This window comes from Solea senegalensis, linkage group LG16 (assembly GCF_019176455.1).
Source record: "Solea senegalensis isolate Sse05_10M linkage group LG16, IFAPA_SoseM_1, whole genome shotgun sequence".
Classification (NCBI taxonomy): domain Eukaryota; kingdom Metazoa; phylum Chordata; class Actinopteri; order Pleuronectiformes; family Soleidae; genus Solea; species Solea senegalensis.
The window spans coordinates 8,098,748-8,123,596 of record NC_058036.1 but is presented as its reverse complement, the minus strand read 5'-3'; the positions used below and the strand labels follow the sequence as shown (position 1 = coordinate 8,123,596).

General features: G+C 40.6%; 2 protein-coding genes across 6 annotated transcripts in view; both read right to left on the bottom strand.

Moving 5' to 3' along the window:
- Window positions 1-567: 567 nt before the first annotated feature.
- pttg1ipa (PTTG1 interacting protein a) lies at window positions 568-7,618 on the bottom strand. 2 transcript variants are annotated; one of them, XM_044046762.1, is made up of 8 exons: window positions 7,325-7,618; window positions 6,662-6,714; window positions 6,291-6,399; window positions 5,351-5,453; window positions 3,887-3,958; window positions 3,052-3,117; window positions 2,285-2,331; window positions 568-1,570 (listed from the first exon to the last, which is right to left on the bottom strand). In XM_044046762.1, exons 1-8 carry the CDS (start codon window positions 7,428-7,430, stop codon window positions 1,533-1,535), a joined length of 594 nt encoding a protein of 197 aa, XP_043902697.1. In that variant the 5' UTR covers window positions 7,431-7,618; the 3' UTR covers window positions 568-1,532. The 2 variants fall into 2 exon arrangements, with proteins under 2 accessions (XP_043902697.1, XP_043902698.1); XM_044046763.1 differs by lacking the exon at window positions 3,887-3,958 and having other exon boundaries at window positions 7,325-7,614.
- A 2,545-nt stretch (window positions 7,619-10,163) lies between these two features.
- The window catches only part of myo10l1 (myosin X, like 1), a 39,098-nt gene continuing 24,412 nt past the window's right edge, over window positions 10,164-24,849 (bottom strand). The window contains exons 19-43 of one of the 4 annotated variants that reach the window (XM_044047246.1): window positions 24,768-24,848; window positions 24,550-24,674; window positions 24,331-24,448; window positions 23,722-23,828; window positions 23,331-23,619; window positions 22,330-23,235; window positions 22,068-22,191; window positions 21,709-21,850; window positions 20,981-21,085; window positions 20,779-20,874; window positions 20,594-20,687; window positions 19,966-20,021; window positions 19,481-19,623; window positions 18,650-18,844; window positions 18,370-18,527; window positions 16,880-17,000; window positions 16,116-16,267; window positions 15,464-15,612; window positions 15,158-15,365; window positions 14,242-14,378; window positions 13,854-13,977; window positions 13,281-13,634; window positions 12,629-12,802; window positions 12,337-12,528; window positions 10,164-12,028 (exon numbers count right to left, since the gene is read on the bottom strand). In XM_044047246.1, the coding sequence (XP_043903181.1) occupies window positions 11,924-12,028; window positions 12,337-12,528; window positions 12,629-12,802; window positions 13,281-13,634; window positions 13,854-13,977; window positions 14,242-14,378; window positions 15,158-15,365; window positions 15,464-15,612; window positions 16,116-16,267; window positions 16,880-17,000; window positions 18,370-18,527; window positions 18,650-18,844; window positions 19,481-19,623; window positions 19,966-20,021; window positions 20,594-20,687; window positions 20,779-20,874; window positions 20,981-21,085; window positions 21,709-21,850; window positions 22,068-22,191; window positions 22,330-23,235; window positions 23,331-23,619; window positions 23,722-23,828; window positions 24,331-24,448; window positions 24,550-24,674; window positions 24,768-24,848 (4,455 nt within the window). In that variant the 3' untranslated portion in view covers window positions 10,164-11,923. The remainder of the gene's footprint in view (window positions 12,029-12,336; window positions 12,529-12,628; window positions 12,803-13,280; window positions 13,635-13,853; window positions 13,978-14,241; window positions 14,379-15,157; window positions 15,366-15,463; window positions 15,613-16,115; window positions 16,268-16,879; window positions 17,001-18,369; window positions 18,528-18,649; window positions 18,845-19,480; window positions 19,624-19,965; window positions 20,022-20,593; window positions 20,688-20,778; window positions 20,875-20,980; window positions 21,086-21,708; window positions 21,851-22,067; window positions 22,192-22,329; window positions 23,236-23,330; window positions 23,620-23,721; window positions 23,829-24,330; window positions 24,449-24,549; window positions 24,675-24,767; window position 24,849) is intronic. The other 3 variants (XM_044047247.1, XM_044047248.1, XM_044047249.1) reach the window with 3 other exon arrangements.

Sequence of the window (24,849 nt, the reverse complement as noted above, 5' to 3'; positions counted from 1 at the left end):
TAGGTTATAGTAAAATGGAAAAAGTGCAATTGAATTGAAAATTTAGAGACACTCATGACACAAAATATAATAGGTTAATTAAAAATACTTGTCAGGTAAATACACAATAAAGGTCAACAAGATGCTCAGAGACTTTAGAGCTTTGAAGACAGGGCCTGCTCCATGAGGGCTCATTAGTAGGATTGGTATAGAAGGATAGGAAAACCTATGGTAGCCTTCAGTTATCACTGAAACCCAAGGTGTTTGCCAATTAAAAACATGGTGATCCAACATGATGGCCTTTTATATAGAAGACCCACTCCCGATGTAAATATAAAGGGCTCATTCTGTGGTAATGAAAAGAACAAGTCATTGTTTTATCTTCCTCTTTTGCCAAATGGACAAATGTCACCTAAAACTTACACACTAGACCATTAAATTCACATTTGATTGTAAAATCTTATACTTGATGAACCCACCCTTTCTGGTTTCTAATCATAAGACAGTGCTGCAGGACGTAGAGCTGCGATTTACGACAGAGAGAAGGAGCAGGACTTGCAACAGGGGAATTAATTGAAACACATGATATTATATATAAATGTTTATTAATAGAAGGAGCCATTTGTGTTTTCACAGAACACAGATGTACGTTTTGTACAAGCACATTCACATTCAACATATGTTAATGCTAGCTTTTCACTGCAGAGTGCAAAGACAAAGATTTAATTTTGACGTCACTGAATTATCTGAAAGTAATATTTAAAAGAAATGTTATGAGTGAATACAGCTTTAACACAACGAAAAGGGGCTGCGGCGATTATTCAATTCATCGATTATTAATAGATTCTCAATGAATCATCAATTATTGATGATCGATTACTCCGAGTGATTTTTCAATAATAAAAAACAAGCTTTCTGATTTTTCAGCTTGTTAAATGTGAAAATTCTCTGGTTTCTTTGCCCTATATAACAAATAAATCATTAAAACTGAATCATTTTGGTTTGAGGACCAAACAAGACATTCGAGAATCATCATCACGTCAAGGTTTGGTAAACACCGATCAACATCGTCTGACATTTTACGGGCTAAACAAGTACTCAATTAATCAAGAAAATAATCGTTAGTTGCAGCCCTACAATGAAAGCAGCGTCCAACACCAGTTACAAAAATAGATCATTTCTATGTCAACATCAGCCTGACAGATCCTCTGAAAATGTGCAACAGGATTGCATACATAAAAAGGAAAGAATTTTGAAGCAGAGACACAGGATTCTTTTCCACAGGGAATTTCAACCTCATAAAAAGTATGACTTACAATAGGAGCCACACAATGAGACTGCTGCTGTGTTCGCAGCCTCTTCCATCACTAGATGAAACTCCTGTTTACATCAAAACTAAAAGTCTATACAAAACTACTGTCACGTTTCGGACATTTAGTTAATTAATTATAGTTTACATTCATTCCCAGATCATGTCATTGTGTCTTCACTCACAACAAAATGGACAGTGTGTGAGATGTGAGACAATCTGGAGGTTTGTGTTCGTCTGATACTCAGGCAAATTTGGAGTATGGGTTTTGTCCACTGAGACCTGGAGGAACAATAAGCATGAAGCATTAATGTCAACACGTTGAAATAGGAGTATTTGTTTTGCTGAGAGTAAGTGAGTTAAACGTCAGCAACAGCTAATGTAGCTGTTAGCAGAAATGTTAGCATTGACTTGGTTATGTTAGCATGACTCTAACATAACCCATATATCAACATATTCAAAGTTATTATCATTATTAGTCGGGATTGCTGACTCACACATTCCCAACTATTGTTTTCCTGTTTTGTTTGTTTATCAGAAATTTAGAAAACTAATGAAGAAAACATAGTTGGGAATCATGACTCGGCATTTCAACTATTGGAGTTAGCGAACCAAAAATGTTTCATAAAGAAAAAGGGAAAACAAAACTACTACTAGTAAATGAGCTAAAAAAATATATTTATTTTTTTTTAAAAAAAAGGAAGGAGCTAGATTACAAAGCATGTAACATAATTATTATAATTAAAAAGACATAAAGACAACTTACAAGAGGTGGAAATAATGAAGCCAACAAAATAATGCTATGTTTAATTATCTTTCTTTTACACTGAAGAAACGGTTTTAATTCATTTTCTCACTACAAGCAGCGAGTTAAACACAAATGTTCTTTTTCAAATGAAATACTTTATATTTGCACTGTTTCAAATTTACATTTGTAAAAGAGAGAGAGAGAGATTAAAAAAGGAGACTGTAGATTGTAGAAGTGGAAGAGCTCACCATATTTTTTCCTGATGTCGTCATGTCTTTGTTTCATCTCTGCCCTCCTGTAGGGACAAAACATTCTCTAATGAACCATGAACCGACGAGTGCTATTTTTATTTTAGACTCTCAAACACTCCCTGAAGTCACAGGGCCACAAACCAGTCTGGGCTGATAAACGAATGACGTGTGCATTTTTTTAAGTGCTGTCGTTAGTTTTGCGTCGTTGTGCTCTGAAAGAAGCTGATACAGATCGTGACCAACAATACAACACAGACAGTTGGTATTTCAGTCAAAGTAGGGAATTTAAACATCTACAGTAAATGAAAGCAACAACATGGGGAGAATGGTAAAATGTACTTGAATGAATATGTACAGTATACTTTATACACTGTATGCCAATAGGTTTGTGTGTACTGCAATGGTAGATATAAACAAATAAAAATCACTGCTAAACCACAAAGTAAACTCAATTTAACCATGAACTTGATTGGCATAAAAAGGCTGCGTTTGACCAAACTAATTTGCAACATTACAGCAAACAAGCAAATGTAGAATTATGCAAATCTGTGGGGAAAATATTTAAAGCCTCATGTCGAGCAATTAAAAATTTGGTATAAATACTATAATATTTATATAACCCTAACCCTAACCCTAATTTAATGAAACAACTTAAGACATTAGTAACCATTTGGAAAAGTGCAACATTTCACCTTTAGCACAGTAAAGCTAGTGGTGAAATGTAAAAATAGATGTGCCAGTATGTAGAAAACAATATTCCTCACCTTTCTTCCTGCTTGGTTTTTGTCTTGTTAGTTTGCCTCTCCATTTTAGACTCAAACCTATTGGATCTGACACACAAAAACAAGTTCAGATTACAGACTGTTAGGTCATAGAAAAAAAAAAAAGAGTACACACGGCTTACAGCCAACAGTAAAATGGGACATTTTCCAGCCAATAAATGCACACTTATATTATTATAATAATAATAATAACAATAATAATGATAATGTTCACTTCAGCTGGTAATCAATTTAGTACCAAGAGTCCACAAAGGAAAAACCTTCAGAAAGCTGCATGAGTGACTGTCAAAGGTAAGAAATGTAACTCCACACTGTTAAATACCACAGAGTAAACTATACCAAAATCACCATGGAGGCACCACAACTTCACAAACTGAGAAAAATCTGACTGACGTTTTAAAATATTAACTACAAATAAAATTCTTCAAGTTGAAATTGTCTTCTAACTTTTTATTTTATACATTTGTGTTCAAATTTGTTCATGTTCAAATGTCACATTTTATGTAAACAGTGTGAGCAGTCCAAGTCAATCAGATTTTTTTTTTTTTTAATTCTGAAATGTCTTATGTCGTCAGTGTGAACAGCAAAAGTCACATGAATTAGGCCCAAATCAGATTTCTCATTCTCTCAGATAGTGGGGGGGGTTTGGCAGTCCTCCCCAAGAAAACTCTTAATAAAGTAGATGCCATTCTGGTGTATTTTAACAAGTTGTTAGACACATACTTTTACCTACAGAAGCAAAAACAATTGATTCAATAACTAATTCAGAGACAGATTTTTAAAGCCCACTAAGTGCCCAGCACCATTCATCACTCACATCAGCAATGGAACTCTCTCCACTGCCCCTACATGCTGACCCTGCCTCTGACTCTCTCTCAGTCTCAAGCACCTATAGCAAGAGAGAAGCATTGTTCTTATTGATAAGTGAAATAAATTAGCTTTAAAAAGGCAGGAATTTGGCATGAAATAACATCAATAAATAAGTTGTCACACTATAGACAGAATACTGAAGCACTGGGCATTAAAAGATTTTTAAAACACTAAACTCCCAATAAACTTTTTAGATTGATTCTTTCATCTATATAAAGTCTGTGACATCTATGCTTCCCCAGGTCTTCCACTGAATGTGTATCCACCGTGGCATGGAAAGTGAAATGCGTCAAATGACTGTGTTCACATTTGGCCTGTAACTATAAAAATCCATGTGAAAGACTAAACTCTACAATATGGACACACGCTGATCAGATCTGATCAACTGCAATTTATAATGTGAACAGTTGGTCAGGAAGATCAGATTCTGATCGTATATGCCTACACATCCAATAAGGCCTGAGAGCTTACTCAATTCTGATTTGGATCATACTACTGTGACCGGTCTTGGATTTCGGTCTTCACACATCCCTGAAAAAAAATCTGATCTGAGTCACATCAACAGAAAAAAGAAAAATCAGGAACAAGCCCAGATTTTGGCCTACAGTCCTTAGTCAACAAAGCATACTGGGTTCAAGTTTTTTTTAAATCCTGCTTGTATGAGATACTTTTTACCGATACTGTTTTAACAGGTTTTTTCCACCAGTGGGAAAGTATTAAACCCCTAGAACCCGGTCTAATTTTTGGCACACTTTTACTGCTAAGCACAAATAACGTGCTTTTTAAAAGCAAGCTATAAAAAATATTATACATTATGATATTGTACTTTCATTGAACAGATTTTTTTTCACATACATCTGACCCAATTATTTATAAAAAATACTTTTTTTTAATTTTTAGTGTCAGGTTTTTGTCATGAGTACCACCATGTGTTTAGGCAAAAAAAAAAACTATGAAAAACTATGAATTATTTTTGATATACTACATACAACACAAACGGCACAAGTGTAACACTTGTTTGTACACGGAGCTGACCTGGAAATAACAAGATCAAATAAAAATACACAATCTCGCCAGAATAATAAAACACAGCCAAAATGATCAACAAAAAAAATAAGAATGAAAAGCATGTTAAATGCACACAACCGTTCACTCCTGGGTCAAAAGACTGCAGTACACACACATGCATTTTTAATTGGCTTTGGCTCAGATCAGAATCAGTGGTAAACATATTTTTGTTTTGTTTGGAGCAGGTCTGTGACGTCACAATTCACACACAGGGCAAAACATCCACTGACGATGGAAACTGTGTTAAATCTCAATGCATCAAGTGCAAGTAATGAGGAGGATGAATGATTCACCACCATGTTCTTGTCAGTCAAGTTCCAGTGACTGTTCCTTGCACACTTACCCAAAGTTCTCACACTTGCAGCAGCAGAACAAGCAGATGAGGAAGGCGATGATGATGACTCCGCCCACCACTGCCAAGGTGATGATCAAGGCCTGGAAGTTCACTGCAGGTGCAAAACACGACAGAAACACAGTGATTTCATTGATCGTTACAGCTGTGAGTGTTGACTGTGACCAGTGATGAAAGTATAAAGTAAAACACCATTTGGTTTTAATGATTAATGATAATAATGTCTTACATGCATCCCGAAGGCCCAAAATAAACCTATTTATGTAACCAACATTGATTATCCTTATTTAACTAAACAGTCTGTGTGATTTTCATCATGTTAGTGCAACCTTGGTTACAGTATATATCATTTTGTATTTATATCTATTTATGTTGTCCTTCTTCAGTTGCACATCATTACAAATTAAGTTTATTATATTGTCTCATAGGCTATTAAATATGATAGTTCTGTGCGTTTCACATTATTATATAGAACATATTAAATATCTAATGTCTCGACTACTAAACTGATATATATCTGTATATGTATATAAGTAATATGGGTGATTATTTTAATGTGAATTTACATTTTATTTACACCCCTCTTTCTTACCAACAACTTCATAAACTGGTCAGTGCCTACACTGCACACACAGGCCTTTCCCTACCAGCACATACTAGCGTTTACTTATGTGTACAAATATGTATGAATATAATAAATTGACAATCATCATCATGTCACACGTTTAAAAAAAATACAAATGTGACCACTGTGAGAGAAAGTTCATGAATTATTTTAACTTTAGGAGGAGCAGTCTGTGTTTTAAAACATTTAATTTGGCATTATGGAGTATGTGGATTGCCATAATTTATATATTTATTAATTCTTAAGCCAGGGAATGTATTGTATTGAACGTCCCCAGAGAGTGTGTGTTTGTGTGCATTCTTTTACTCCAGCAGAGACCCCAGCGAGCATCATTCAGTGGGCAGAGAGCGTGTGGTGGAAGGATGGTCTTCACTGGATACGTTATACATGACTTGGTCTTGATGCACCACAAGCACTGGAGAGCAAACACAGTACAACAACACGTTGTCGTTATTCAGACAAAAACAATGGACCCTGAGGTATTTAGAGCACGGTGGCAACAGGGACACAAAACAGAGAATGGACGCCTGACAGATCAGTTCCTCCTCAAACCAGTCGAGCAAGTATGACAGTGGAGGAGGAGCCACCTGTTGTTGTTCCTCCACCTGGGACACTTCTCATTTACACACTCACAATGAAACCATGCAAGCAGAAACTAAAGGGTTTCTCGGACTCACCGTCACATTTTTCAGACATTCCTCACAGTTTGTCCCGTTCTTCGTCTCACACACTGTGGGACACACAGAAGAAGGTTCAGTGTGGTGATTAACGCAGCCAAACGAATACACAAAAGGTGTGCACACAGTCAACATGAGGTGTACACACACATTGCCTCACAAGGAAAAACACAAGTGACTTTGCTGGAAGAGAGATTAGCAGAAACCCCCACAGGAGCAGTAGATGAGGCCTACAGCTTTGTCCCTGCTGTAGTTTGTGTGGCTGCTATTAATCCTCCTGGGACAACTTTCCATGGAGACACAGCACAGCAAACAGTCTTAGGACTGGTCACATTATCATCAGCAGACGACAACAGCTGGGTTTAGCTGGTGCATCTGTGACATGGAGGTGTAACCAAACAAGCGTTTGATTGTTGTGTGATCAGTTTGTTTGCAACAACTTCAGCTGGGTTCAGGTCCTGAAAGGGGGAACTGAAAAGAGACTCATTGTTCCTACTGAGAGGTTTCACAAACTAATAAAAACATCAATAATCCATTTAAAGTTCAGCTTTATATAAAAAGGAACCCAGCCCTTAACAAACATAGAAGATATAGATGAAATAAACATATTTCCGCTACTGTCAATACCTCAGTTACCACAGATGGTGTGATTTATTCACCTACCATGTTTAGGTGCGGAAGACTGAGCGAAAACTGTCGCCAAACCGAAGAGCAGCAGGACAGTGGGCAGCAAAGTGCGCGAATTCATCATCATCATCATCATCATCATCCAACCACTGAGACGAAGATTATTCCACAGATTACTCCCAGGATTTCTTCTTTGAGGAACCACACGGCGCGAAAGACGGAAATGTTCTGGCTGCGCCGGTCGACGGCTGAAACGAGGCGGAGTGAACTGGCCGACAAGGAACAAAGCGCAAAACCTTGACGCACAAGCATTACGCACCAAAGACAGGGAGAGGAAGGCGTGTGTTTGCGTCCTTGCGCGCTCTCTTCATAGCTGTGGGGAAATGAACAAATATTCACACGTCATTCTCCTCCCTTACTACTGAATCAAATAAAGTTGCGTGTGATCAATAAAGTTGATCCAAAAGTGCATTAAATCTCTAAATACATCTATTTAACAGCTTTAACATGTCGAACGTCTATTATAAAAGCATGGAATCTTCATATAGGCTTTAAGGGCAAAAAATAACCGTTCTTCAACATAACAATCGCATATCTTACCTTGTGTTAGTTACAAAATAAATCTAATTTTAGAAACTTTAACTTTTCTTCCATCAGTAAAATAAGGTTATAGTATATATGCTGTGTGATTGTGACTATGTTTAAATGGACAGTGGTCTGACTTAACCATACTTTACCACCCTCTGAATAAGACTGTGATGTCACAGTCTGATTACTGTCTACAGTGTGACATGTAATCAGATTAATCTGAATACTATTTGTTATTCTGTTTGAGGTCATCAGGTGTTATTTACACATCAGCGGTATTGTCCATGTGTGAAGAGAATGATGACACTGAAAGTATTGTCATGGAAATATTCAAGTAACAAACCACCATCTCCATCTCAAAACTCTACAGCACCGCAGAAGATTGCGTCTGTGTGTCAAAAAGAAATTCACAAGCACAACATTCAATAGAGGACCATTTACAATAATTTATTAAAGCATAATTTTGTAAAGCCAGTTACAAATTAAAAAAAAAGAAAAAGGAACACACACATCTCTCTCTTTCTCTTTTTTTTTTTTAAACAAGCACAACGTTTTACTATGTAATCATGATAATAAGCATAACAGAAGAATGGGCCCCACTCTGGCCGCCTGCGGCTGAACACAGGACCCGTTGTGATGAAGTTGCCCTGCTGTGATCACACACACACATTTCTGTAGCAAACGTACTAATCACATGTATGCGACTGGAGGGCAACTTCCTCCTCTCTCAGTGTAATATCAGTGACAGAAAGAAGCGTATAGGTGTAGAATACTGAGAAGACTCCGCTCCAGGTTCCTCTTTAGTTATGGCTTATTGTCGCTCTCCTATAGTTTGGCACTCATCTTAGCCTCAAACTAAAATGACCAAGTTCAAACTGGAACCTGGAGTGAGTTCTGCTCATTCTAAATCTACAGGCAGGATCCCAGCGGGCTGCGTGTGTGTGGTCAGGGTCATTAGCACAGTTAAAAACACTGAGGTCATGTCCTTAAAGGAAAGCTAATTCTGATCATTCCCCACCAATGTTGAGCTCTTTGGGTGCCTTGGTTTCTGACCATGTCTTGACCAGTGTTTGGTCGGGGATCTGCTTTTCCTTCTTTTCTCTCTTTACCCATAAATCTCTCCACTAAAGGCATAAATATATTTTTGAATCCTTTGAAAACAGCTCACAGATCATCTCCAGAAATGAAAACATTCCATAGTAAATTCATAATAAAAAATAATGACAATAATACTGCGTGTATTTATTGCTGTTTTGTGAGGATTGGGTCAGCAGGTGTCTGACTCATGACCTCAGTATTTCTAAAAATCCTGGAGTATGCAGACGTATCACAGACAACTTCACCTGAAGAAGTACACTTAAATACCTGGTGTGAAAAGCAGCAAACCATAACTGTCTCAGACAACAGACCAAAATGCTTTTTGTTCTATTGAAATTACAAAACAAACTTAAAGGTTCTATATGTAAGAAATTTATCATGTTAAGACATAAATGTCATCAAAAGAAACCTGTTCAACTGGAATACAAAACAAAATACACTTTCATTTTGCGGGTTGCAAACTGTATTTATGTTTTGGTTTGGGTTTTTGTTTTTGGTATGTGGCACCACCAACGACTACCCACCCGATAACGCAGCTAGTAGCACATCGACAGCTGCTTAAGTATTGATTTGGGACGTAAAAAGCCTCGGTACCCGTCTCAAAAACATCTCAACCAGAGGAGCGGAAACACAAGGGTCTGCAGTAGAAAAGTGATAAAATATAGACGCTTAAAGGCGGCGTGGAAGTTAAAGACGATAAAATAACCAAATAGGTTCAATTGTCATAAAAAAAGAAAAGACTATGAGACTCTTATGCATGTGTGCGTTAACACTGTGTAACATAAGTGCAGGTATTTCTACATTTGTGATCGTAGTAACCATTTTAAACACTGAAGGTCGCTGTTGTACATATGTTTCATATATAACCTTTAAGATTGATGTAATAATAGGACGATAATGGGGATTGTGGTTTGTAATTTGGCCCGTATTTAACATGTGCTTTGATTTTTTGTGTTTACACACGAGGGACGCTGGTGTGCCACAATGTCCGGTGATATTAACAGATCAGTGACTTCCCTTTCAGTCCAAAACACACAGACACACAATACACTCATGACTCTCTGCATTATCAGTGCACACATGAACCATCTCTGAGTGCATTTCCTCACAGTGTCTTATCTGCTCCTTTTCACTAAAACATCCTGTATGTGTATATATATATATATATATATATATATTTTTTTAACACATCATCGTCCCAAACCCACCTTGCAATACACACGGTACAATTAGAAATAAATAACCCCTTACCCTACCTTGAAATCCCATGCGTTTCCCTTTAAATCACAAGCACAACACCATTCTTTGCAAACATTAGTGAAGTCACTACACATCGTTTCTGAGGAGTACACTCACGTCCCTTTTTCTTTACCAAATGGTTTTGGATTACACCATAAATACGCTCAAGTACACGCACATTCAGCACTTTGGGGTGGTTAAGATAGCGGGGGGGGGGGCATACAGTAATAAGAGTAGTAGCAGTAATAAAACCTCACGTTGTTGGAGACCCAGACGATCTGTAGCTTACACGTTCTCCTTTAAATCACTGATCTCAGTGAAGAAAAGGTGAGAAAAGGCGACTGAGCAGTCACAAGATGCCATCATGTCTCTATCTGATGCTTCTGAGTGAGTCCCACACGTAACAATAATGATAAATTCATCAAAAAACACTGTAAAAAACATGACCACCATCGTTTCCCCATCTTGTGTTCCTGCTCATTTTCTGTGAGTCACATTAATGGCACAGCCAGTGAATGGTGCACATACAGCATTGGCATCAGATTCACACACAGACAGTGGTTGTCATCAACACCATTCAGTCGCATGTATGTTACACAAGAGGTGTCACATTGCATCATAGTATGGCATCTATATACTGTACAGTGCAGTGGCCACTGTACATTTAATAACTCTCATATTGTGTGATATACAGTACAAAAACAATTCAGTTTCAGTTTACACATATGTGAATATACATTAGATTTACGCTGTGAGTATTACATGTAGACATATATATAGGGAGATGTTTTGCATCATACTATTCTGGTTGATATTCTCTTTATAGAGCCTCACGAGGCCGTTACCCATGCACATCACGACCCTTCATGTCAGGCTAAACAAGAGACGAGAGCCTCCGAGGCATAGCCTCTCTTCTTCCTCAGCAATAGTATTGATTTGATATTGTTCAGAAATATTTAAAGCCGCTTCTTCAGGGTGACTTTTCTTCCCCCGGGCCACACGGTGGCACTGTGGAGTCAGTAAGGGCTTATTTTTATCTTAAGCAGCCCTGAAGAAGAATGAGCATCATTTACAGGAAGTCCTTTCTCTCGGTTACAAACAATGCAATTTAGATGATGATAAAAAAAAAAGATAAAAAAAAATAAAAAAAAGTCACAGAGAGAACAACAGAGAGAGAGAAAGCAAGCAAGTTATTCTAACAGCAAATAAAGATGCAACAGGAAGTGAGGATGCATGAGGAGAAAGAGACAGACTCTGAGGAGCTGTGAGGAAGAAACGTAACTGAGAAAGTGTGGCTGTCTTCTGTCTGGCAGTGCACCGGGGGGAGGAGAAGGGAGCCACCTTTGGACAGAGTGAGGCGGCTGAGTTGTGCTTGTAGTTTCTTTCCACAGAGGAAAGCGGAGAGAAGTTTGGAGTGTGCTTCAATACCTACATGCAGGACTACAACAGAGGGGAGGGTGATGTATTTGAAAGGAACGTTTTCTTCATGTCATGCTCCTTTTAAAGATGGATCCCTTATCCCAAAAGTGAAACCCCCGGCCAGCCAGAGTGTGGACACACTCGGCCGCCACTCACAATTCACCCTCGGGGATTGGCTGCTTGGTGCGACTGCCTCCATCAAAACCAACCAACCGACCGACCGACACTGGGGGAGGCCACTGCGTCTGTTTGTCTGCGGACAAACTGAGGGCTCTGACCGGCTGCTGAAAATCACCTGGCCCAGGAACTGGAAATGCTGGACACTGACATGATGCTGCAGCGTTTCTTCACTACCATGTTTATGTAGGCCCTCATGATCTTGGTGATCTCTCCGACCTAATGAGTGAATAGTACGATTCAGCTTGTGCTATTCATAAAAGTATATCTGCATTAATGTGTGCTGGTATACGACACATGACACATGGCCTACAGTAGACCTTATTGTCAAATAACTTTGATTTATAGTTCACATATTATCATGACTTTACAGATTCAGTTTCAGTTACGTGTAGTTTAAAACAACAGCAACTAAATTAATAATGGAGAAACAGATCATTTAGTCAAGAACAATATCAGTACGTACTGGAACATTAGTATAGGTATATTTTACCAGTTGACTCTGAAATTAAGAATTAAGAACTTACCAATGGAGTCTCAAAGAACATCTCCCTCTCATCCACAATGATCTTGTACGTGCAGGGCTGTGAAGCCCCAAAAAAGGTGATGTGCTCGTACTGGAAGGTCTCCAGAGGTTTGGGTTCACCTCGTTTATACACGGAAACGTTCTCGGCACTCACGCCGAGCCACAGGTCGTGAGGGAAACCGCCCTCTTTACACTGAAGAGAGAGGAGAGTCACAAAGAATCATATAAAGAAAAAGAACAAATGATGAAATGATGTTGTGCCATCCTCCTCTCTTCCTTCTGTTTCCTCTCACCTCCACGTCAAACAGAGTAGATCCATATCCGGGCCACTCCTTAATGATGCTCATGTATTTCAGCATGGCCTGGTGCTGAGGCATTCCCTGCAGCCGGGTCCACTTCTCCAGAACACTGGTCCGTGTGGCAGACGTCTCCTCCTTCACCCACATCTCCATCTGCTCCTCCTCCACCTGAAAGGACACAGGTCAGCCTCCCAATGAAGAATGTTCTGTACTCAATGGTATATTGACATTATATTATCTATTATATTCAAATAAATGATATATTCAAATAATCTATAATATATTCAAATAAAAACAAGGGTTATCCTCTCTGCACTTTGGATATACATCTCAGGAATGAGCATTTGTTGTTGTTCGGGGCGTGTGCTTTGAAATTTAACTATTATAGATCCAAAAGGAGAGGCTCTCTCTCTTTTTGACTCCACTAGCTTTGTGTTTACACCAAAATGTAAGTAAATCTGATTTGATATTGGTTTTATTATCTCCACTAAGACAGTTCTGTTTTTGTGTCCTGTCACGGAACAGCCTTGGTACAAGCATTTGTTGGCTTCCATGAAATTAAAGCAATATAAAACTGTAAACTCACTAACAGAGTGTCACACTGTAATTTAAAGTGTCCACGATTGGAAGTAAATGCTCTCCAAACCTTCTGCTTCTTCAGTGACCCAGTCTTGAAGCTCCTCCTCAGGGTTCCATCCAGGAAGCTCGGGGTCTTTCGTCTCTCTACCCCAATGCTGACTCCTCCTGGTCCTCCCACGATGCCCTTCCCGTCTCCCACTCCTCCCGCTCCACCTGCTCCAGCTCCACCTGCGGCCCCCATGCCTGTCTTGGTGGAGTGGAAGATGCGATTGCGGAGACGCCCAATTGGATAAACACTTCCCAGACTCCATCCGGCTCGACCTGCCCCATCGCCGTGGAGATACTGGAGACGTAACGCCGCCAGGTGCTGCAAGGTCTCCTCTGAGGCCGGAAAGTGACCACTTATCAGAGACTCATGAGCCTGCGAGAGACAGAGACACTTATTTTTAACACATGGACTAAATGTCAAGTTAGTAGACGTATACATTTGATGAACATTGATGAATTCAATAAAAACAGATTGTAGAAAGTGGGTCAAAACTAACAGCATCATTGGCACAATTATAGTTATTGAAAGTCATGATCTCAGTCTTAGTGACTGTAACAGTAATTATAACCTTCTCTAAATTTACACCCTCACCTGTTCAAACATGAATGCAAACTCCACTCCCTCCTTGGGCATGCTCTCCACATCCAAGAAGCAGTAGAGTTTGAAGTAGAGTTTCCATTCTCCTTCCTCCTCCTCCTCGTCACTGCCCGCCAATCTGCGGAAAATCCCACACACAGAGGCAACAGCCATAAATAGCAAAACATGTCAGTTACAAAAATATCTCATTCACTATTTTTACCCTGCATGGTATTACCTTCAACCAAACAATTAAAAAACAGCCACAGCATTAAAACAAGTTTTTGACGTGTTGTAGCTGGTTTTCATTTATGGACCATGATTAAAACGCAGGAGCAGATATTTGTGCAACAATGAACCACAAACTGACAGCATAAGACTGGATAGCACAGTATGTGCAAACCTTTCAAACTTGGCCAGGACATCTGCGACAATCACTCTGCTCTCCAAAGCTCGGTCAATGGAGGAGTTGTGTTCAAACAGAGAGAACAGGTTCTTGCTCTCCTCCATGGCCAGGCCTCTGATCAGCTTCTCCACAACCTGAGGCGGCAACATCAAAACACGGATTAGATTTTTACCCTGAAATGTACTGGTGTGATCCTGAACTGGAGCTTAAATTACAGCAAAGTAGGAGTTTTGCCAGAAAGTGAGTACTCTACCCACAGGTAGGTGGGTAGGTAGGTAGGTAGGCATCTTAGGTAGGTAAGTAGTTTAGATAGATTAGATAGATTAGGCCGGTCAGTCGATTAGATAGATTAGGCCGGTCGGTCGATTAGATAGATTAGGTAAGTAGGTAGGTAGGTAGGTACGTACATTAGATAGATTAGGTAGGTCGGTAGGTAGATTAGATAGATTAGGTAGGTTGGTGGGGTGGTAGGCATTTTAGATTAGTCGATTAGATAGATTAGGTGAGTAGGTAAGTAAGTCGCTAGGTAGATTAGATAGATTAGGTAGGTCGGTTGGTCGGTCGGTCGATTAGATAGATTTGGTAAGTAGGTAGGTAGATAGGTAGATTAGATAGATTAGGTAGGTCGGTTGGTCAATAGGTAGATTAGATAGATTAGGTAGGTCGGTTGGTCGGTTGATTAGATAGATTTGGTAAATAGGTAGGTAGGTAGATTAGATACATTAGGTAGGTAGGTCAGAAGGTAGATTAGATAGATTAAGTAGGTAGGTAGGTCGGTTGGTCGGTCGGTAGGTAAATTAGATAGATTAGGTAGGTTGGTCGGTCGATAGGTCAGTAGATAAACATTTAAAGTGGAGTGCTACATAAACAAAGACAGAGTAAAATGTGTTCATGTCAGTGTGTGTATGTGCACCTCTCCAGCTGTGGTGTGTGAATTGATGGAGATCTTGCAGGAACCTCCTCCGTGGCAGTAGACAGTGGTGCTCATCTCCTGTCTCACCAGCAGGGCAGCAATCTCCTCCTGAGAGGGGACGAACTCTCGAGTCTTGGTCTTCTTCAGGGACTCTCCAATGAAGGTAGCATAACGCTCAATTTCCGTGCCGGAGTAACGCTCACGAACCCTGAGTGAGACCGAACACACACACACACACACACATTTAGCAGACATTTATTCAGCTCGTGATTTGATCCCAGACACACGTCGTAATCACACGCTGACCTTTTCAGGTGGAAGCGGAGGTATCTGAGGATGACTCGACTGGGCAGGAAGGTGCAGCTCATGCAGGTGAGCAGGTGCCAGTGTGCCCGATTGGCTGGGATGTTGGGCTGAGGCACGTGATTGGTCTGTTTGATCACCTGACAATAAACCTAAACAAAGAAGAACATACAAGACTGATTCAAGAAAACAAGAAAGAAAGCACTGCAGAATATGACAAATTTGTCAATTCATAAATACTGTCAGTGTAGGTCTGCTTCATTCTTAAATGTTGGCTTTTGTCCATAGAGATTACCCACTTAAAAATATGATTCATTCCCAAAAGTTCCACTGGTTTCATCCACTTTCGAAAAAAAATATTCTGTCCTTTTTCACCACTTCTGATATCCAAGGATTGCTTGCAAGCAGACATAAAAAAGGAGATACTGACATCTGTTGGCCAATTGCTGTAGTGGCAATTGTGTGGCTTCCCACAGGGAATTGAGTTTTACCTTCCAGTTCCAATTCCAGTTTTGTACTTACTGTTAATGTGAAGTGATCTATATAAATAATATGCAGACTTGTAAAGTATGTAAACTTTCTCCATCGGCACTCTGCATCTCTGCTCATCTTTCCTGCCATTAACCCAAACTTTTGACTTGAAATATGAATGTACCTCATCCCTGAGAGGACGCAGGTCCTGGCAGGTTTGCAGGATGCCCTGAATGATGGGCACCGTGTCTGCCAGAGTCTCCATCTCCTGCAGGGAGTTGAACACTCGCACCGCCTCGTCCTGCAGACTGGCGTAGCCCTGCCGCCTTTGTACTGCTGAGAGAAAGACAAACAGGGAGACAATGGAACCTAAAAGTATAATCTGTTTAACTGTGGACTATTTAAGTCAAGCTAAGGTTTTTCATCTTATATAGCAAATAGGGCTGAACGATTTTGAATAAATGTAAAATTGCAAATGTGATATACTGTATGATTGTTCAGAGGGAACAGTCATTTTTACTGTTATTGTTCTCATTTTCATTTGAAAGACATATGTAAAATTATTACATTACATGTCATTTAGCAGGCGGTCTTAACCACTGAGCCACTCTAACCCCTAAATGATGATTTACTGTGTGATAAGTGTGCAGATCTGGGAGAAACAAAGATGTTCTCTTCAGTCTGTAGAATAAGACGTGCATAGATCAAGACAATAATTCATCTAAAATGATATTTTGACACACAATTTGGCTTTAGCAAATGTTGCACATCCTGTGATTTGAAAATTGCAGAAGGCTGTAATGTGATTTTAATAAAAGTTTGATTAATTGCTCAGCCCTAATAGAAAATTTATTAATGTACCTGAAAATTAAAAGGTGAACTCAGTAGAATAGAATAGAATAGAATAGAATATGACTTTATTAATAGCAGAGTTAGAGGTCGACTTACAGGTCATGACCTCTCCGTACGGCAGCGGCAGCAGAGGAGAGTGCAGAGGATGCTGAGTGTATCTCAGGATGGGGTTTCTCCTGTACATCTGCTCCACTATGTCCGGGTTCACGCTGTTTTCCTGAGTGAAGATGACATGTCTGTTGAAGCTTTTTCAATGTTCTCTGACTGTTGTCGCGTATGTGATTAGAGCTCGGCATCAAACTTCAATACTTTTGTGCTAGCAACTGCGTCTTGAACTTCCTCAGTGTCTTCCAGTTTCCCTAATGAAGTCAATCAGGAAGTAAGAATATACTGAGCAACCACCGCTGGTTGCAAAAAGAAGTATGTTTGTATGGAAGTGTATGGGAATATAATCCTATCCTTCTCACTTCAGTTATAACATCAGAAAACATGTTCCTGAGGAGTTAACGTCTCAGTCGCTAATTTCGGGGTTTTCCTCAACAGCACATGATGCCAGTTTTGTGAATTATGTTCCCATTTAGACGGAAATAGACGATAAATACTGCACATAAACCACAGTTCAACCGGTTGCCACTTTGTTGTCGTTCCGTATCAAATTTACCTCAGGAGTTAATCTCCGAGCTCTAACAGCGTGCACGATTGGCTGTCTCACGGCGTCCAGGATGTAATTACAACGGACGAAGCTGATGGGGGATTAACGTGTGTGAGTAAGAGTGTGTGAGCGTGTCTGGGATGTGATCTGAGAAGATCTAGAGAAGCTGGGACTTGTTTAATGAATGAAAGGTATGTTTAGAAGATCTAAAGTTCACAAAGCAAATGTAAGAGCAGAGAGTCGCTGCTTGTTGAGTTGACGATGACCAAAACAGTTCAAACCCAACAATTTTACCATAATCTGCAATATGATTTTTTGATTTGATTAAATTGGTATGGAAAAAGGTATCATTCAGGAATTGGTATCTAATGGCACTTTTCCACTAGCGTGGCATGCCTTGCCTCGCCTCAGCACGGCATGGCACAGTTATTTTGCTTTTCCATTAGCGATAGTACCTGGTACTTTTTTTTTTTAGTACATGCTCTGACGAGATTCCATGCGCACTGAGCTGATACTATGCTATGACGTCGTTAGACGACTGCCGGCCATTGATTGGTCAGAGAGTGTCGTCACAGGAAGAGTCATGGGCGCAACACAAGAATCAAAGTAAACAATGCCGAATGAAGATCAGTTAAAAACACTTCTGAAAACGTTAATCTCCAACATTTAGCACGGACATGCCTAAAATGTCAATATTCAACAGAGGAGTCTGGTGTGTTTATCCCCTGTGATGACACCGCCCACGTTGAGGAGGTACTATATTGTATTGGAAAACCAATACAGTGTAGAGTCGAGCTGTGCCGAGCCAACAGGAGGGCGAGCCCAGCCGGGACTATGTAGTGGAAAAGCGCCATAAATCCAAATATGGATATCAATACCACATCAAAGTTTTTCAATGAAAACCCAGCCCTGTATGTGATTCCGTGTGTTTTACCTTGATGTCTCTGATGAGTTGCAGTGTTGGAGTTTCTATGGGAGTTTTACTGTCTATGACTCCCTGTACAGCAGCAGTCCACCTCATAGCTTCATTCAGCATCTTGGTGTAAAGGCGGTACGAATGCTTCCTCCCGTACACGATGATGTTCCAGTAACCTGCAAGAACAAGAACTCTTCTTTCACATATAAAACTGCACATGTTGTCCCTCATCTCCCTTGTCTCATCCCAGATTAACCTTTCCCTTCCTGTGACTTTTGCCTTTTCTCTTCACCCTCACCTGTCTCCCGGTGCACACGCTCATCCGGCTGAATGACGGAGCAGAGGGAGTTCAGGACCAGAGTTCCCATCTTGGAGGAGTTTCGTTCCGAGCTCTTGTAGTAATCCAGGGAGTTGTGGGTCAAAACAAACCAGCGCTTTTTCAGCTTCAGGGAGGTGCTCTTAGCATTCGTCTTCATCTCCTTTTGGAGCCAACCTGAGGACGACAATAAAGGACGGGAAAGAAGACACAAGGAAGGATGTAAATTATATTAATACAACAGTGATAGTAAAGGAAAGATTTCAAAAGTGCATAGCACGCCTGTACAGATCAAGGGAAATATTAAATACAAAGACTTTGCACATGCTTTTTTTGCTCACTGATTCATTAGTATTATTTGCTTCTGTCTTGAGTCTTGTTCGTTTTTGTGTCTACGCTACATTTGTGTGACTGATGTGTGTGATTTGTGTGACATAACACATACTGATTATTAGTGCAAATACATGTATTTATGGCACAGCAACAGGCCAACAGGTGTCAGTATCTCCTCTTTTAAGTCTGATTGGAATCATCCCTTCTCCTCTTCAACAACATGGAGAAGTAGTTCTGGCTCTTCTGACGCAGGAAAGAAAAGTCATCATGGTGAAATGGACTGAGGAAGATCTTCCAACTATATTTTCATGGTAATTTCTTTTGCAGACGTGGGGGACATTTGAACATATTTGATTTATGGTGACATAATCAACATTTTCATCAAAATGACGGATATATAAAGCATGAATATAGCAAATGCTTTGAAACGACCGTCTGTAATTAACAGGTCGTGCAGTAAAAAGTGTAAAACATTCTTACCTCTGACCAGGAACTCCTGTCCATCCACCCTGGCGTCTCCTTTGGGTTTCTGCAGCAAACTGATCCAGTGATGCATCTCCTCTGGTGTGTCGCTGTTGCAGTGGATCACACGGTTTGCCGTGATGATGACGAAAGAGTTGGGCCTGTGAAGGTAAACTCTCAGTGTCATCAGTGAGTAGTAATTAGGAAGTAGCTGCTAGTTTAAGGTTTAGATTATTTTTGGTGTTTGCAGGTGTCTCAATTCCCTCGCACAATGTTGCCCTTTCTTCCGTCTGTATTGAAATCAAAATCACAATTAAATCACTTCCTGTGTAGCGCGGAAATGTCACAACCCAAGATCTAAACACCATTACACTCAGAAACACAGAGAGAGAGAGACGCGAGGAGCTGAAAGGCTGAATAAATATTGTTGTAATTAATATTAATTCCATTGACAATGAATGTCTGCGATCTTTCGCTGCTCTGTTGATGATGGTAAAACTTACCGATCGGGGTTGTCTGACGCACAAACAGAGTCAATCAGCCCAACGTCAAGAGTTCCCTGCAGGTGAAAATCAAAAGTGATATTATTATCAACATATTATTATAATAATAATAATAATAATAATAATAATAAATGCTACCACTAACCTAACCCTGTAGCTGTAGGATAATGACCTTCCTTTACACGTGCAATATACTGTCATTTGTTGCCTTTTTTAATGCATCTTTCCTGTCCTTCACGCTTTTTATTATTTTAATGTCCTGTTGGTTTTAAGTTGGTCTGTCCAGACTGTTTTTATTCTGGTAACGTAATGTCTATAATGTACATTATATTTTACCTTCTTAAAGACTTATTCTATAATGTACTTTCACACATGGAAATGTGGAAATGCACGTTTATTATTTATTACCTTTACCTGTACTGTCTTTGCTCCTGTGAAAATGTAAATTTCCCTCTCCCCACTATCTTATCTAATCTTATTTTGTAAGTTTTGCCAATTCTGTCGTTCATTTTCATTTTAATTAGTTGAAAAAATATTGTACACAGCACAAAATAAGTGTCTCTCAACACCTCAGAGGACATTGTATGAATGTGTATTTGAGACGGTGTCACAGTTTTTAGCGACTGACCACAGCATTCTTTGGGTTGGCTTGCTCATGGGACATCTCTAGCAACTGCTCAGGAGTGCAAACACGCACTTTACTGAGGACATTGAACCAGCCGCTGCACAGAGAGACACAGGGGTTTAGTCCACATCAGTCCACTCAGACATACTGCACATGCAACATGAGGATGTTTTCCAAGCAGAAGGCACCTTGCATCCTCTGGTGATTCTGCAAACACCTGATAGGTCCGCTCGTCTGTCACAATGTTCAGAGCGTTTTCCTTTTCATGATTATCAACAATCTCCCTGTAAACACACACACACACACACACACACATAAACAGGAGGATACAAATGAAGCTGCTGTTGACTGAACAAAGAGAATGTGCAGTGTCGTTTCTTTAAAACTTACTTTGCGGCCCGGATGTCGATGGTTCCCTTCAGCTTCTCCTCGCTGTCGTTATCGTAGTACATGAGTTTACTGTCCCTCAGCACAAACCAGCGCATCTTCCAGTTCCTGAGGCAAAAAGAGACACAGTCAAACACAACAGCCAAAAATGGCACACTGTAGAAACTGCAGAGGATTAATTGGCTTTAACTGTAAAATTATATGTGCACATAATGGGATCAATTACTATTTGCAATTGTATAATATTAATCTGCTTTGCACTACAGCTACCTCATTTTGTCTTCTTAGATTTGTTTCTGTAACATTTACCGTACATATAAAGTTAAGTTAAGTAAGGTAAGTCAATTATTTGTTATTAGAGAATAGAATATCAGTGAAGTCACACTCCAGCAGCTTGATCAGGAGACAGTGCTTTTCCATTTCTGCAGAGGGTTTAAAGCTTCAAATTAGACAAACACAAAATTCATTATTATCGTTATTATTTTTACTATTATTATAACAAGAAATGTCATGCAGAGGTGATAGAGTTAAGCTATTGTAACATGCAAAATCCATGCAGAATGTAACATGAAAACTGTCATGTGACATTTTAAATGGGAAAAAGAACAAGAACATTTTATCAACCCATGGAAAAAACCCACAAACTAATTGAACTGAAAGATTCACGTGATATTGCTGTGCACTTCATGTCTCATTGTAAGCATGCAGCTTCACTCAGTATCAACTACAACAACCTCCGTGACAGAGTCGAGAGTCCTCCTCCTTTCTTGTAGAGCCAGCCAGACTTCAGAGACTCTTGTTTTGACCGGAACCACATGAAGGTTTCGTCTTTCAACACGCACCACCTCCTGCGCCACGGGATCATCAGCCCAGCTGAGGGAGCGGAGGAGACGGAAATAAAAAGGTAGCATTTATGATGACCACTCAACGCTGCAACACGCTACAGTTTTTGCCAGTCGCCCATTTGTCACACAACTTTCATACACATTCACACGCAGCAGGAGCAAGAGCCTTCCAGTTGAACAACAACTCACTCTACCACTGATCCACCTTTCAGTTTCAAAAACAATCATGTTCCACAGATACGCACCCTTCATGTAGAGGTAGCCATGGAAATATGGTGGTCCATTCCCATTAAACAAAGTGACTCTGCCATTGGTCACCTCTTCATCAGTGTCCATCATCCCATCATGCTCATCATCACTGTCTGCATACTGGTAAAGAGACAATAACACTATTAATTACTGTTTTATATAAAAGGAAAAAAATGTGCCACTGTCTTAGTTTATCACAGTTCAGAGCTAAATAAACTTTTTGAAAAAGGTAAAGTTTGACTGCAGAGCTGCTCATACATGTCTGCGTGCACGCATGTGAGGAAGCATGTGAGTGTGTGTCCTCACAGAGTCAGAGCTGCCTCTGTAGGACTCGATGCTGGCGTTGGTGCAGGTGGATTTCCTCGGGTGCTCCTCGTCCGTCACGGCAGCGCTGCCGCGGTTGCTCCCGGACACGGAGCTGTCGTCCCCAGCGTTGACGGACCCTTCCTCGTCCTCCTGGTCGTAGTCTGACTCGGTGTCGGCCGGCATGCTGTAGATCGGCTCCTCTCCGTCCCCGAGGCTCTCTACCATGCTCACCTTCCTCTCCGGCTCTGCCTTAGCTGCCTCTGTCTTCTCTCCCTCTCCTGGGGGAGGCGGCGGTGGAGGAGGTGGAGGAACAGCAGAGCCATCTCCAGGTGGAGGGAGAGGAGGCGGGGGAGGAATTCCAGTGACAAATTCCCCATCAGTGGGCAGAGGAGGTGGAGGAGGTGGCGCAGGTGGCACTGTCCCCTCAGCAAAGGCAGGTGGGGGAGGAGGAAGTTGAGCAAATATGTCCTGATCCACGGGAGCATTCGTCTCAGCAGGAGGAGGGAAGTCAGGGAGAGGGATGCACTCCTCCTCAGCATGGAAGCCCTCATCTACCTCCTCCTCTTTGGAAGCACCTGTTGCGCCGCTTGACCTTTTGGGAGGTTTTGCTTCGGCAGCAGGCTTTGCTTCCGCTGCTGCCTGCGAGGGATCCACGCCGCCGAAGTTCAGGAGGTCAATGAGCTCAGTGGCCTTGCGAGACGCCTCCTTCTTCATTCGCTTAAGCTCAGCGTCCCGGCGCAGCTGCAGCTGCTGTTTAGAGGACTCACACAGCTGCGACACCTCGTCCTCTCTCTTCTTCTGCAAACGCTCGATCTCCCGCTCCAACTGCAAGATCTCCTCCATCTGCCGGGTCTCCTCCTGAAGGGGGGAGAATAGAGAGAGAGGGAAGGAATGAGCTGCAATATCTCCGATGAGATGATGAATAAAACTCTACACCACGTTTCATCACTTACTTCTGACGAATTTTTTTCCTTCTCTGCTCCTGCAACCGCTTCATCCTCCTTCTCCCCTTCACCGCGTGTTTTCTTGTCCTCCTCCTCTTTCCTCCTCTGCTCGTCCTCCCGCTTCTTCTTCTTCTCCTCTCGGAGCTTTCGAACGCGGGTGCGCGCCACCTGTCCTCGCCGGTGTCTCTGCAGCACCAGGGCCGCCTCGCGCTGCTTCACGAACCGCCTGCGTTGGAGGTGCTTGCGGACGTGTTTCTGCAGGGTGACGACACTGGCGCGCACGAGCTTGAAGTGCTTCCTGTGGACAAAACGGGCAGAAGACGTAAGACACTGGGATCACTGAGCTCATACTTCCTTCTTAAATGTCTACAAATTCAGCTCCTGTCTGAAGGTTTCTTACTTGGCAGAGAAGGTGAGGAGGTGAGCCCGGATTATCATCGCAGCTTGACGTCGAACTTCATCCCTGTCTTTCTCTAAACGGTGCTCCAGAGACTCTTTCATAAATACCTACAAAAGTGAAAAAAAGTAGATTAGTAGTAGATTAAACTTACTTTGATTTACTACTACTATTTGTGTATAAAGCCAGCCATCTATCTATCTATCTAAAATTATGTATTATGTCGTAAGAATAGTAGTAGTAGTAGTAGGAGGAGTATTTACAATATGGTAGTAATATTATGGTGATGCCATTGTATTTTTATAATCACCAAGCAATAGCTAACAATAATAATAATAATAATGATAATAATAATGATAATAATGTAAAATGTGTGTGAATAAGGGCGGATGAATATCAAATGATCAATTTTCATTCACAAACATTTTTATGTAAAGGTATTAAAGTGATGGTAGTGACACAGTATTACTGTAAAATATCACATTTTTACCACACCTTTACTATTATAATTATTATCTATCTTTTATTGATAATAAAGTTTTATCATAAAGTTACCATTTTAAATGATCACCTCATATCATCACTCATACATTGTTGACTTCTGAATGTTACCTTGGTCTTGCCCAGCTGCCACTCTTTCTTGGTCTTGTCATATTTTAACAGAAGGTCTGTATTCCTCTTTTTATCATCGCCACCTGCTGGTACTTTTTCTTTGAGAATGATCTTGTATCTGTTGAGCAGAAACCACAGTGTGACAAATAAAAATAAAAAGACAAGAGAGGAGGATTGCAGCAGTCACGAAACACGACTTTGAGAAATTCAAATGTGTACCGAGAGAAAAAGTCTTTGAAGGTTCTGCGGACGGGGAACCCAGCACGACGGATCTTCACAGTTTCCAGCATCCCAGAATACCTCAGCTGATTCATGACGATCTCTGGGTCAAACACATTTGGGTTCTACGAGTAAAACATGGAAAGAAATCACAGCCATGCTCATGCTCCACGTCTGTTATTAATGTGAGTTTCAGAAGCTGTCTGAAGAACACTGACCTTTTGCATGTTGGGTTTAATGCAACGGATGAAGAAAGGGTTGGATGCACTCAGCGTAGCCATGAGGGCGTGGAGGGAGTCC